The sequence below is a fragment of the Malania oleifera genome, chromosome 7 (assembly GCF_029873635.1).
Source record: "Malania oleifera isolate guangnan ecotype guangnan chromosome 7, ASM2987363v1, whole genome shotgun sequence".
In the NCBI taxonomy this organism is placed as follows: Eukaryota; Viridiplantae; Streptophyta; class Magnoliopsida; order Santalales; family Ximeniaceae; genus Malania; species Malania oleifera.
The window spans coordinates 104,228,959-104,242,664 of record NC_080423.1 but is presented as its reverse complement, the minus strand read 5'-3'; the positions used below and the strand labels follow the sequence as shown (position 1 = coordinate 104,242,664).

Sequence of the window (13,706 nt, the reverse complement as noted above, 5' to 3'; positions counted from 1 at the left end):
CCCTCTTCTGGGATTTGTTTAAAAAATATATATAAATATCCCTTTATATTTTATAAAAAGACAAGTCTTCTGAAAGTATATTTGTGTTCTTTTGGTAAATATCAAGAAAGGTTCATGACATTTTTAAAATCTTAGAGGTGGTCAATGAGTTTTTTTGAATATTTGAGAAAGTTCTTATCTTTTTATCAAATTTCAAGCGAGATTAATGTCTTTTGCCTAAGTTTCAACCGTTTTAACATTTCTCAATGAATTCTAGCATAGAAAAAACTTTCAAAATAAAAATTTATTCTCAATAATTCCACTCGTTGATGAGAAATGCTAAAACCGGTTAAAACTAATAACACAATAATTATATCGATCTAGAATGACATATAATTAGTATAAGAAGTGGGAACACACAATAAGAATTTAAAAATATATTAACAGAAAAGTTTTAAAAACACGAAAAGAAAAAGGAAGATATTATACACATAACTCCTACTGCGTTCCAATATTGACCATAAAAAAGAACATCAAATGGAAGGTGGAAAGAAGATTTACACAGAATGGGTCCATATCAAAATCATAAAATTGAAAATTTTACGAGAACATATTTAAAATTGAAAAATCAAAAAAACAAAAACAAAGAACACTACAAATAGCAAGTAGAAAATGGCGTCAGCTATACCATGTCAGAACTATCTGTATAATATCGTCCGTCATCGCTGAGTCGGCTGGCGCAATGTGGGGTCCACCCTGACGTCATCGGAGTGGTATCCGACGCTACTCCCGTGCTCCCGTTGCAGCTAGACACATCGGGCCCCGTCGTCGACTGCCACACGAACGCCGGCTTGAACAGCTGCACCCGCGGCGGCTCCACCGACCTCGTCACTATCTGAAATATGGCCGGTGTTTTGGGCCTCTCCTTCGCAATTGGGTGCGAGCACGCCAGCCCAAGAAGCAGCAGTCTCTCGGCCTCTTGGGCTTCGTACTCGCCCGGGCCCAGCCTCGGGTCCACGGCCTCGAGGATTCGGCCCTCTCGGTTCAGCCACCAGACCCAGTCCACCAAGCACTGGAAGCCCGCGTTCTTGGCCCACGGCCGCTGCCCGCACACCACCTCTAGCACCACTGCCCCAAACCCGTAGACGTCGGATTCTCGGGTGGCCCGGCCCGTGTGGAAGCACTCTGGGGCAATGTAGCCCACTGTCCCATGAACCCCCTCGAGCTCGGCGTATGAGGTTTTTTCGTTTTCTAGGGCTCGGGCGAGCCCGAAATCCCCAAGACGGGCATCGAAGTTGGAATCTAACATAATATTGCTCGCCTTGAGGTCTCGGTGCACCACCTTTTGGTCGTACTCATTGTGGAGGTAATGTAGTGCTGATGCCACGCCCGATATGATCTTATATCTTAAGTTCCACCCAAGAGGCTTGATTGTCTCTTCCGTGCTCGATTCGTGGAATAAGTGCTTATCTAAACTCCCGTTTGGCATGTAGTCATAGACTAGCAGTAGCATCCCGTTTTTGTGGCACCACCCTATAGAAAAGTTATCAAAACGATAATGAAATTCTCCGCTTAATTACTTTTTATTCTATTGACTATGTTTAACACAATCAGACTATTTATTTAAATTTTTTAATGTTATAGCATGTATGGTCTGTGATGATTAATATTGGTCCTTGTAAAGATCAGGCTAATGACTAAGTAGTGTCGATATGTTTGACCTTTCAATGAAAACCTACAACAAGAAATATACTTTTTCAATATTATAGGGTTCAACAATTTGCCTTTTCCTATTTTTGATTTACGTGCATGTATCCAACACGTCATTTTGATTCTTGCAGCTCATTTTCAATTTCTAAAAGTACTTTTTATCTATTAAAAGTATGTTCAATTGGATGCCCATTTTCCCTTAAAAAACATAAGATAATTTGAGAATAATTTCTTCCATAAGATAAGACAAATAATCTTTCTATGACAATATTTTTTTCCAAAGGCATAATTATTTTTTAAACAAGAAAAGAACTACAATAGTAATGCGTAAAAGTTTTTTTCAAAAAAACCAATTAAAATTTATTACAAAAGAGTTTGAGGTTTCGCAAGATCATATTGTTCAAGATTACACTTGACAAGCCTCTTTCAAGAAAATTTTAGAAATATTTACCATATATTAGAAAAATTTTAAGAAGGGATTCGCAGAACAATGGTATTTTAAGCTTAGTTTAGATGTTTCTTTAGCAGTAAATCACATTTTTGGAGTCATAAATTAACTTTGAAACTAAAATAATTTTGCATTTTTTCAAAAATAGCTTTAGTTAAGATCACTTCAAAATTAAACAATTATAAATTAGTTTCAAAGTAAATTTATAGCTATGTCATCTTCATAGATTTGGTCTGAAAAAATGTCATATCAAATGATCATAATTTGAAAGGTTACTTTTTGGGAGTCGTGTCATAACACCAAATTTTAATAATGGAAAAATTCAAGATTATGACAAAAAAAAAAAAAAAACATTTTTATGCCAATATTTTATATATAGCCAAAATTTAAATATTCAAATTATGGACACAAAACCTAATAAGTGAGCATTTTCCTGTATTTATACGTATCAAACAATAAATTAAATGATTAAGTTTACTTATAATTCTCACAATCTTTTTCAAAAATTATATCTTTCAGTAACATAATTGTTAATTAATTACATTCCTAGAGTTAGAAAGTACGGTAGAATGAAAACTTTGTTACAACTCATTTCAAAGCTGATTTTAGATCAAGAATGACAATCAATCTAAATTATTGCATATTTACTTGAAAGCGACTTTATATTGTATCACTTTTACTCTAAAATTCTTCTAAAATGGACTACTGTTCTACCCCTAGGTCGTAAAGTAAACTAGAGAGTGAATAATTAATGTACCATGTTCAGTAACTTCAATTAGAAAATTGACATGTTAACTTCTTTTATGTAATTCATAATACTTGCAACACTTTTTTATTGACCTAATCCATGATTATGGTCATAAAATAGGTCCATCTAGCAATTCAATCCCCCTACAAATGAAAAAAACTTTTGAGTATTGTTTAATTAATGCAAGAAAATGTGTTATTTAAATTGTCCCATAAATTATATATAATTTTTTAAAAAATAAAAATTGTGAGGCCTACTAATGCCCCATAAGGAGTTTACAAATATGAAAATAGCTTACTACGTTTATATGAAAATAATTTAATTTGTATTGTATAATAATTCACAATTGCTTTCACAAAACAATTGTTCTTTTTCCCATTTGGATATTCAAAACATACATTCTTAAATGTGTTTTGTAAATTTATAATTTTTGATTACCATAATTAAGAGAATAATGAACACCCTTAATATGTGAAAATGTTAAATGACCGAAAAGAAAAGAAAAGAAAAGAAAATCTTACCGAGTAATCGAACAAGATGTTTGTGACGGAGAAGATTGATGATGGTAAGCTCAGACAAGAAATCGTCCTGACCCTTGATGTTGTCTCTGGAGAATTTCTTGACGGCGACTTGCCGATGCTCCGCCGCCTGCAGAACGCCTCTGTACACCACCCCAAATCCTCCCTGCCCCAGCTTGTTCTTCTCGTCGAAATTGTTCGTTGCCTTCTTCAAATCCTTGAACCGGAACTCTCTCGGCGTTCCCGGCAGGCTCTTCAGGGCCCCCACCAGATCTGGGTCCTCCGCCGCCTTCCTCCGCCGCAGATTGAACATCAAACCACAGATCGCCACGGCCACAGCGGCCGGCACTCCTATCCCCAAGCATATCTTGGTTATCAGATCCGCTCCTCCGCCGCCGCCACCGCCACCACCGCCGCCGCCACCGCCGTCTGGGGCCGCCAGCTGCTCCACCCTCAGGTTCCACTCCAGCACGCAGTTCAACTGGGCCGTGTCGCCGGTGGAAGCGGCGAAGCCGAAGTAAGAGTTCTGGCTGACCAGTCCTCTCAGATCGAGACTCGCGTTCAAAAGGGGCGCGGCGGGTTTCGCCGACCCATTCTCAGCCATGTACGCCGCCAACGTCTTGCGGACGCCGTCGTAGTCGAGCCAGACCACCCATTTCTTGGTGCCGGCGATTTCGATTCCGCGGTCGGAGAGCGAAACGGTGACGTTTGAGTGGACGCTGTGGATGTCGAGACCCATGTGGTTGTCGTCGGGGTCGAAGTCCTCCTTGAAGGTGTCGAGCTCGACGGCGACGATCTTGTTATTGGGGTCTTTGTCGGTGGTGGAGTTGGTCAGACCCAGGAACCCGCCGGCGCTTCCCTGCGGGAGGCTAAGGTCCGGCGCTATAACAAAGGCCAATCCCTCTGCGGGCACCGTGTCCTTCCGGTAAACGTTGAGAAGGTAGGAGGTGTGGAAGGAAGCCACCCTTCCGCCGCCGGCGGCGTCTCCGGCCCCGCCGCCGTCTTCCCAGAGCCTGAAAGATTTGTTGAAAAACACACGGCCGGAGCGGTTTCTTAAGTCGAAATTGCTGGCGGCGGAATCGGGAGTGACTTGGAGGGCTTCGTTGCTGATTGTGGCCGGCGGCACGACTGCAAAAGTGGTGTAATAAGAACTGTTGAATGGCCCAAACTGATGCTCCTCGTACCCTGTTGATTCTCCCAAATTCTGAGCATTAGATTTTGTAGCAATCGGAAAAATCAGAACAATGATGATTGCAGTGAGTAGATTTATGGGCAGACCCATTTGATGGGAAGATCCCCTTGAAGGCTGCCTCTGCTTCGTGCCCTGTTCTGCCGTAGCTCAATTTTACAGATCAACAAACCCAAGAAGAAGAATATAATTTCCAAATTCCAAGCATTTCCCACCTCCCTCTTCTCAGAAATCGGAAGGAAGCTAGCCGAGCATTTCCCAATTCGCAGAATGCATAGTCATGATTTCTAATCTTACCCAGTCATGGAACCGAGAGGGTTTGGATGCTTTGAAAATGCCTCTCGAGTGTTTTGTCAAATGCGGAATGTGAGGAACTTTCCCCTGCATTTCAAATTTTCTACAGGCTGCTCGCTCATTTCGTCATTTTTTTAATCTAAAATAATGTCCTTTCCTCTTGGTGATTATTGACTTTTAATTGCTTTACGCATTTCCCGAAAGATTACTTTTTGTTTTTCTACTGAATTTCTTTGTTTTCTTGGCCCCTCACACCTTTCTATTTCTTTTGAATAATTGATCCAATTTGGTCACTTCATCCAGGAAGTCGAGAATCAAGAAGGAAAAATGGACTCCAGTTGGCCACACAAGAGCCTTTAATGAAGTACCCTGTTTTGTTCTAATCCTCACTACTACTCTATACTTAATTATTAATGTCTAAATGGCATACGTATGGGGTGGGGTGCATGCATGCAATTAAATAATCTCTCAACAGAGTCGATCACGAACACTTCAATCGTCCTTTATGAGGGGTCCCCCAACTCTTCTACAAATTTTTTTGGTGCAAAATATCTCATTTCAAAAGGTACAAAATATTATCATTTAAAAAGGATCACATAATTTAATTCATATTAATGCTAATATTATTAGTTTTTTGTTTTTTGTTTTTTTTTTGGGGGGTGGGGGGGATTTCAAAGTGGTACAAAAAATAAGCAATCCAGTAATTATTTATTAGATAATTTTGTGACATTACGTGTTAAATTTTTAAGCATGCAAATCACAAATATCATGTGTAAACGGTAAGACCCAACTTTTATTCAATACGAACTACTTAGACCTTATCGTCTCTAGTTGGCTCAAATACTAATAATTATAGGACTAGCTCTAATGCTAATTATGTCAATCTTGGCTCACTTATAGTACATGTTTTGTTGCTTTTTTTTTTTTTTTTATCTTTTAGGTCTGGTTGAAAATTTAGAAAATATTAGAGAAAATAAAATATTAAAAAATCTATATTTTCATGTTTAGTTATCAAGGAAAGTGAAAGATAATAACAAATATATCATATACATGAACAAAATTTTGATTTTACGAATCATTAATATATGATTTCTCTTAATTTTTAATTGTATTAAAATATTTTTTTTTTATTTTTAATAGTATTTCATATAGAAGAAAAATACAATTAAAAATGAGTTTCCTTATTATTTTCCTTTCTTCAAGTAAAATTCCTGATTCAAACGAACACTTATAGTTTGTTTGGAACTTGAAAAAATATTGAGGAAAAGAAAGGAAAATAGAGAGGATTTTGCTTTTTCATTTTTTTTTTTTTTTATATAATGCGGAAACTCCAACCACCGATAATCTACATTAAATCCATTGGTGTGACAATAAACCCACGAAACGTGAACGAGCCACATAGCCAACAATCTAAGTAAATCATGAGTTTGAACTTAGAGGTTGATCTCAGAGGCAGCGAACTCGAACCCTCAATCATGCGGCATACCAAACCCTAGCCTTACCAATTGAGCAATCCCAAGTGGGGCAAACAAAGTGGAAAATGAATTTCCTTTTTTTTTTTTCTCTTCCAAGCAAAACACTAATCCAAATAGACCCTTAAAGTTTCTTTGTAGGCTCAGTTTGGGACTCAAGCTATACAATAAAACATAGTCCATCTCTTATCGCTTACTATTGTGCTGGGGACGCGTGAGACACTGAGTTGGAAACGTGGTTTGCAAGCTGTGCAAGTTGTGCCATTTATCTTCATTTATCTTGATGAATAGTTGTAAGATGCACAGAGAAGATACAGAGAAGAAAAGAGAGGAAGAAGAGAGTGTGAGGAAGAGAGTGAGAGGAAGAAGAGAGTTGTATTTCTTTCTGGCGGTTTTTAGTGAATTTTTGGTGTGCTCCGTGGACGTAGGTCGATCTTGACCGAACCACGTAAATTTCTAGTGTCATATTTTTCTAGTTGCTCACATGGTCCTAACAAGTGGTATCAGAGCCCAATTGGAGCAGAAAGACTAGATCAAAGTATTCACTGAAATCAGAGCTCTGTCCAGTGGCTCGAAATTATTTTTTGAGGCCACCATCACGTTCACCTTGCCAAGACAAAGCCAACAGTGCAAACTGGAGCTCGAAAGGAGCTTAGACGGAGGCACATGCGCACTTCACCGGAGCAGGATGCCTCGTCACATGCCAGTGACCTGCCTCTTATGTGCCCCGCGCGTACCACGCATCTTCCTCCCCCGGACTGCCTTGACCTGACCCGACTAACACTTGGCCATACTCGGCAACTCACTTAAACTGGACCAACCCAAGACCCAGTCTACACCCGACCTAGGATCTGTATTCGACCTGGCCCGCTCCAGACCCAGCCACTCTAGCAGCGCTGAGCCAGTGCCAGGTCAGCACTTGCCAGAGCAGCACTGCCACGTGAGCAGGTGGGCCCCAGCACCACATCAGAGGCCACGTCAGCACCTACCATGTCAGCGTTGGCCATGTTTGACCTGATCTTTGACCAAACTTTTTGGTGTTGTTTTAGGTTCATTTTTCGAACGACTTGAACCATTTCTAAGGTTTTCGACCGTTACGCATCCAACCGTGCTATCCATTTGAGCTAATTCCATCTCTATATTAGCGAATTGAGGTGTCAAATGAAAAGAGTTCAAAAATCAAAATGCTCAACGACAACAATTTCAGTTTCTAAAAGATGCAGATTGAAGATTATTTGTTTGGGAAGGAGTTGCACTTACCATTGAAGGGTAAGCCAACATCTGTGAACGAGGAAAAATGGGAGTTGCTTGATCAAAAAGCTCTTAGAGTCATTAGAATGACGTTGTCAAACTTCGTGGAATTCAATATCAAGCATATATCATCCACCAAGTCTCTGATAGATACGCTTTCTAATATGTACGAGTAGCCGTTAGCCGCTAACAAGGTACATCTTATGAAAATATTATTTACTATGAGCATGTCTGCAGATGAAAGTTTTAGCAGACATTTGAATAATTTCAACGAGTTTTTGAATCAACTCGCCTCAGTCGGGATAACATTTGATAATGAGATTCATGCCCTACTGATTCTCATTCAGTTGCTTGAAAGTTGGAATGGTGTTGTTACTGCAATCTGTAGCTTCACAGGGAAATCAAAGCTTGTATACAATGAGGTTGTCGGCATGATTTTGATGGAGGAAATCAGAATATAGTCAAACCATGGCTCCGCTTCGAGTTCAGCCTTGAACATGGAAAGCCGAGGTAGAGGAAACAGGCATGGACGATCCAACAACCACGACAGATCTAGGCCCAGACGGTCTAAATTCAGAAATCCTAGAAGTTATTAAGACACAGGTTCCTAGGACACAAAAATTATTGAGTGCTGGAACTGTGAAAAAACTGGTCATTACAAGAACTAGTATAGAAGTCTGAAGAAAGAATACGAGACGAGGGCAAAGACAGAAGCAAATGTTGCTTCAGAAAATGATGATTTGTTGATCTGCTCTTTAGAGAGCAAAAAGGTGTCTTGGATATTAGACTCTGAAGCTTCATTCCATGCCACTTGCAGCAGAGATTGCCTAAAGGAGTATATATGAGATAATTTCACTAAAGTATATCTTGACAATGATCAACCCTGCGACATTGTTGGCAAAGGGACAATGAAGATCAATATGAATGGGCTAGTATGGAGACTGAGAGATGTCAGATATATCCAGACCTAAGGAAGAATTTGATCTCAGTCGGTCAACTGGCAGACGAAGGATATAACACATCTTTCATTGGTTATGAATGGAAGATCTCGAAGGGTCCATTGACAATTACACGAGGTAAGAAAAGAGGTACTCTTTATGTAACTCCTGATGCATGCATGTCTATTACAGTTGTTACAAGAAATGATGATAGCAACTTATGCCATCAATGACTCGGACACCTAAGTGAGAAGGGACTCAGGGTGATGCACTCAAAGGGTAAGTTAAGTGATTTACAATCAGTAAAGATTGACACATGTGAGGATTGCATATTTGGGAAACAAAATAGAGTCAGTTTCCAGACAAAAATCAGTACCCCAAAGAAGGAGAGACTTGAGCTAGTCCACTCAGATGTATGGGGACCAACAACCATTTCGTCCACAAGTGGGAAGCATTACTTCGTCACATTTATCGATAATTATTCACGGAAGGTATGAGTTTACTTCTTAAAATATAAATATGATGTTTTTTATGCTTTTAAAATTTGGAAAGCAATGGTAGAAAATGAAACTGGTTTGAAAATAAAAAAACTAAGAAAAGATAACGATGGTGAGTATGTTGGCACCGAATTCAAGAAATTTTGCTATGAGCATGGTATCAGAATGGAAAGAACTGTGCCAGGTATGCCTCAACACAACAGCGTAGCCGAGCAGATGAATAGAACGTTGACAGAAAAAACTAGAATGCATATGTAGTCAGGCTTGCTAAAGATGTTTTGTGCAGAAGCAGTCAACACAACAGCTTATTTGATTAACAGGAGTCCATCAGTACCATTGTACTATAATCTACCAGAAGAAGTATGGAGTAATAAAGAGGTAAGACTTCACATTTGAAAGTTTTTGGTTGTATTGCATATGTACATATCAATGATCATGTCAGGAATAAGTTGGATCCAAAATCCCGGAAATGCACTTTCATCGGTTATGGTGGAGATGAATATGAATATCGCATTTGGAATGATGAAAACAAAAGGGTGATTAAAAGAAGAGATGTGATTTTTGATGAAAAGGTGATGTACAAAGATAGACACACAATAGAATCTACAGAATCTGAAACAATCTTTGTAGATGTGGATGATGTTTTAGAAGGTGTAAGGATACGTCAGCAGAACACCGAGAATCCTCAGCAGAATACCAAGAATGTAATGATCCGAAGAATAATGGTATTTAAATAATAAAAGAAAGGGAAATGGAAACAGGAACAGAAGGAGGCAGTCGACTTCGTCGATGAACGCGACATTGCATTTTGGATGGCATAATTTCGAGGAATTTTTCAGCTCCTCATCGACGAACACAGGGGACTCGTTGACGAGGGTATATGAGGAGCTCGTCGACGAGGATAGGATTTGTCGACGAGAAGATACCGAGACAGAATTTGTGGAAACCTAAAATTCGTTGACGAGGGTTGAAGTTCGTTGATAAACTTTCTATAAGACTCGTCGACGAGGTGACGTGGCTTGTCGACGAATCCCATAGTATAAATAGGGTTAAACGAGAATTTTCAGTCATTTTTCTTGGGCCGAATCTCTCTCTCTCTCTCTCCTCATACGGTTTCTCCTCCTTCTTACTAAGATTTTGGGTCGGATTTCCGTCAGTTCGATGATCTGAAGCCACCACGACGCTCCTGGGAAAATTCTTTGCAAGTCTGCCGAAGCGGATCGTTGGTGGGGCTGAATTGGAAACCATCCCAAATTCAGGGTAAGACTTTCTACTTAGTATTTGGTTATTTTGCAGTTGTAGAAAGTGTTATACATGTAGAAATACTGAACTTTAGTTTTGGGGAATACTGTTTCCAGGGTGTTGAGTTGGGAACCCTACGGGTGCAGGATATATTTTCTTAGGGGTTTTTCAAGAATCAGGTAAGGGGATAAACTAAACTAGTATTTTATAAAAAATATGTATATTTTTATAGCATTTGATTTTAGGAAAATAAATATATTTATATATGATTTATATTTGGGAAAATACTGTTGAAAATGATGGTATGTTGAATATGCGAAAAAGCTATTAGTGTGGTATGAGTAGAAATTGTTATGAAATACTGTTTTTTGGGAATGTGTTAATGATATAAATTTTTATAATAGAAAACCGGCGTATGGACCAAGATTTTGATATATTTGCCGACGTATGGGCCGAACTATGTGTATGATTTGCCGGCGTACGGGCTGAGCTATGTGTATGATTTGTCAGTGTACAGGCTGAGCTATGGATATGTTTACCCGCGTACGGGCCGAGCTATGGAAATGATTTGTCAGCGTACGGGCTGTGCTATAATTTACCGGCGTACGAGCCGAGCTATGGTAAAATGTGTAATACTGGCGTACAGGTCGATGATTTTCATGATATATGTATATATGCAAAATGATATGATTGATTTGATAATTAATGATATGAAATATTCATGTATCACAGTTTTAGTATATGTTATATGATATCAGAACCTGGTTGGCTTGGTCTAGGCTAGCACTTGCATGGTTCCATTGCTATGTGTCCATGGTCATCATGATCATGATATCTGTGTTAACGCTGCTGTACAGAGTGGTGTGAGATTGGATGGTCGATGTGGTTTTTAAGAAGTGTGTGAGCGCCCCTAGTGTACGAACCAGGTCTAACAAACCCATCAGACTTACAGACTGTTCTTTTGACTTGGCAATGGTCGGCCAACCATTGTCAGGTCCCCCCTTCGGGCCACACAACCTATTCATGTGGGTGCAATACATGACAATAACCAGCTAATCTACTAGAAATGTTTTTGTATTATTATTATATGAGATGAAATATGTTTATGATAATGTAGTATGTTCTGCCATGTTTGATGATATATATGTTTTCCCAGATTTGACAAAATAGTTACCGAATATGTTCTGTATGGTATATGTATAAAACAGAATACTCATGTTGCCATACACTGATATTAGTTTATTTCCCTTACTGAGAGGTTTCTCACCCCAAAATTTTATAAACTTTTCAGGAGTCCTAGATAGGAGAGCGAAAAAAGTCCTGCTGATCTAGTGTTGTTTGTCTGCCCTCTTTGAAGGGTAAGTGTTAGTAGGGACAGTTGGATTTTGTGGGAAATGTCCCTAGATCTTGTTTTTGGGATGTATATATTGAAGTACAGTGGTTGTAGTGACTCTGGTATTTATGGTAATGTGATGGATATTTTCATATTTATAATACTGTGATTGTATGTTTCCTGCTGTTTAGGCTTCCGTTATGTGTTCTGAGGTATCCCTGGTAGCCACGGGTCCAAGTGAATTATAATCTGTTGAGTTGAGGGTTGTGATTTTGTAATATATAAAAAATGTGGAAATTAAGCAGGTCGTCACAAAGAATCCTTAGGCAGAGGAACATGTGGAGTAGATTGTTTCATTACCACCTCTTATTCCAGCACCAGAGCTTAGGAGATTTTCTCGACAACATATACCAAACAGGAGGTATGTGAACCATTTACTTCTTACAGATGGAGGAGAACCTGAATGTTATGTCGAAGCATGTCAGGCAGGAGATTCGAGCAAGTGAGAGCTTGCAATGAAAGACGAGATGAAGTCTCTTAACTCCAACAAAATATGGGAACTAGCTAAGTTGCCCAATGGTAAGAAGACTCTTTACAACAAATGGGTGTACAAGATTAAATAAGAGCATGATGGTTCCAAGAGGTATAAAGCTCGGTTAGTAGTCAAAGGTTTCGAAAAAAAGGAAGGAATTGACTACACTGATATTTTTGCACCAAATGTCAAGATAACAACCATCAGATCTGTTCTGAGTATTGTTGCCTCAGAGGATTTACATCTTGAACAGTTGGACATGGAGACGACATTTCTTCACGGTGATCTTGATGAGGAAATTTATATGCAACAACCAGAAGGTTTCTCAGTTAAAGGTAAAGAGAATCTTGTATGCAAATTGAAAAAGAGTTGTTATGGTCTCACACAAGCTCCTAGATAGTGGTACAAGAAATTTGAAAGCTATATGTAGAGGAACAGTTTTTAGAAGTGTAATACCGACCTCTGTTGCTACTTCAAAAGATATCGTGCTAACTATATTATTCTACTATTATATGTTGATGATATGCTAGTAGCAGGATTAGATATAGAATAGATCAGAAAATTGAAGCAGCAATTGTCAGAGGAATTTGATATGAAAGACTTGGGTCCTACAAAGCAGATTCTTGGGATGTAGATCTCCAAAGATAAGAAACAAGGAACGTTGCAGTTATCTCAGTCAAAGTACATCAGCCGTGTTTTATAGAGGTTCAACATGAGCAACGCTAAGGTTGTAAATACACCATTGGCAAGTCACTTCTGTAACGAACCAAAAAAATAATAGTATTTTAATAATAAAGAGGGAGAGAAAATGGAAACATGAACAGAAGGAGGCTGTAGACAGGTTTCGTCAACGACATTGCATTTTGGAGATAATGAAAATTTCAAAAAATTGCCAAGCTTCGTCGACGAACACAGGGTTTCGTCGACGAAAGTCTTCAGAATTTTGTCGACGAATACAGGGGTTCGTCGATGAGAAAATACCGAGAGACGATTTGAGCTACTCTGAATTTCGTCGACGAATACAAGGTTTCGTCGACGAATTTACTGAAGGATTCGTCGACGAAGTGACGTGTCTCGTCGACGAATTTGACCCTATAAATAGATAAAAACCAAATTTTTATCACAATTCAGCGCCCCTCTCTCTCTCTCCTCTCTCTCTCTCTCTATGTTTCTCTCTCCCTTCTCTCTTTGATTCCGGTCCTACCAGTCGCCGGATCGACTATCCGAAGCTACCACAACCCTCTTGGCGGAGTTCTCTGTAAGTCTGCTGGAGCGGATCGTCGGGAAAATGGAATTGAATTTCATCCCAAATCCAGGGTAAGGTCTTTTATCCAGTTTTTGGCTTTTTGACAATTATAGAAAATGATGTCGGCCAAGAAATATTGATGTTTAGTTCTGGAATTTATGATTTTCAGGGTGTTGAGTGGAGAACCCTGCGGGTGTTGAACTCGTTATAGAAAGTGACTTTTAGTAGGAAACAGGTAAGGGAAATATGTTATGCTAGGATATATGAATATGTTTTCAGCATGAAATTATAAATATTCCACCAAAGTAT

At 39.1% G+C, this 13,706-nt stretch overlaps 1 protein-coding gene across 1 annotated transcript; it reads right to left on the bottom strand.

The window, feature by feature from the left end:
* Window positions 1-401: 401 nt before the first annotated feature.
* LOC131160346 (probable L-type lectin-domain containing receptor kinase S.5) lies at window positions 402-5,102 on the bottom strand. The gene is made up of 2 exons (XM_058115955.1): window positions 3,407-5,102; window positions 402-1,512 (listed from the first exon to the last, which is right to left on the bottom strand). Exons 1-2 carry the CDS (start codon window positions 4,683-4,685, stop codon window positions 662-664), a joined length of 2,130 nt encoding a protein of 709 aa, XP_057971938.1. The 5' UTR covers window positions 4,686-5,102; the 3' UTR covers window positions 402-661.
* Between the last annotated feature and the right edge of the window lie 8,604 nt (window positions 5,103-13,706).

Coding starts and splice junctions, on each gene's coding strand:
- LOC131160346 (XM_058115955.1), bottom strand. CDS start 4,685: ATGGGTCTGCCCATAAATCTACTCACTGCAATCATCATTGTTCTGATT. Junction 1,513..3,406: donor ACATCTTGTTCGATTACTCG/GTAAGATTTTCT, acceptor ACTTTTCTATAG/GGTGGTGCCACAAAAACGGG.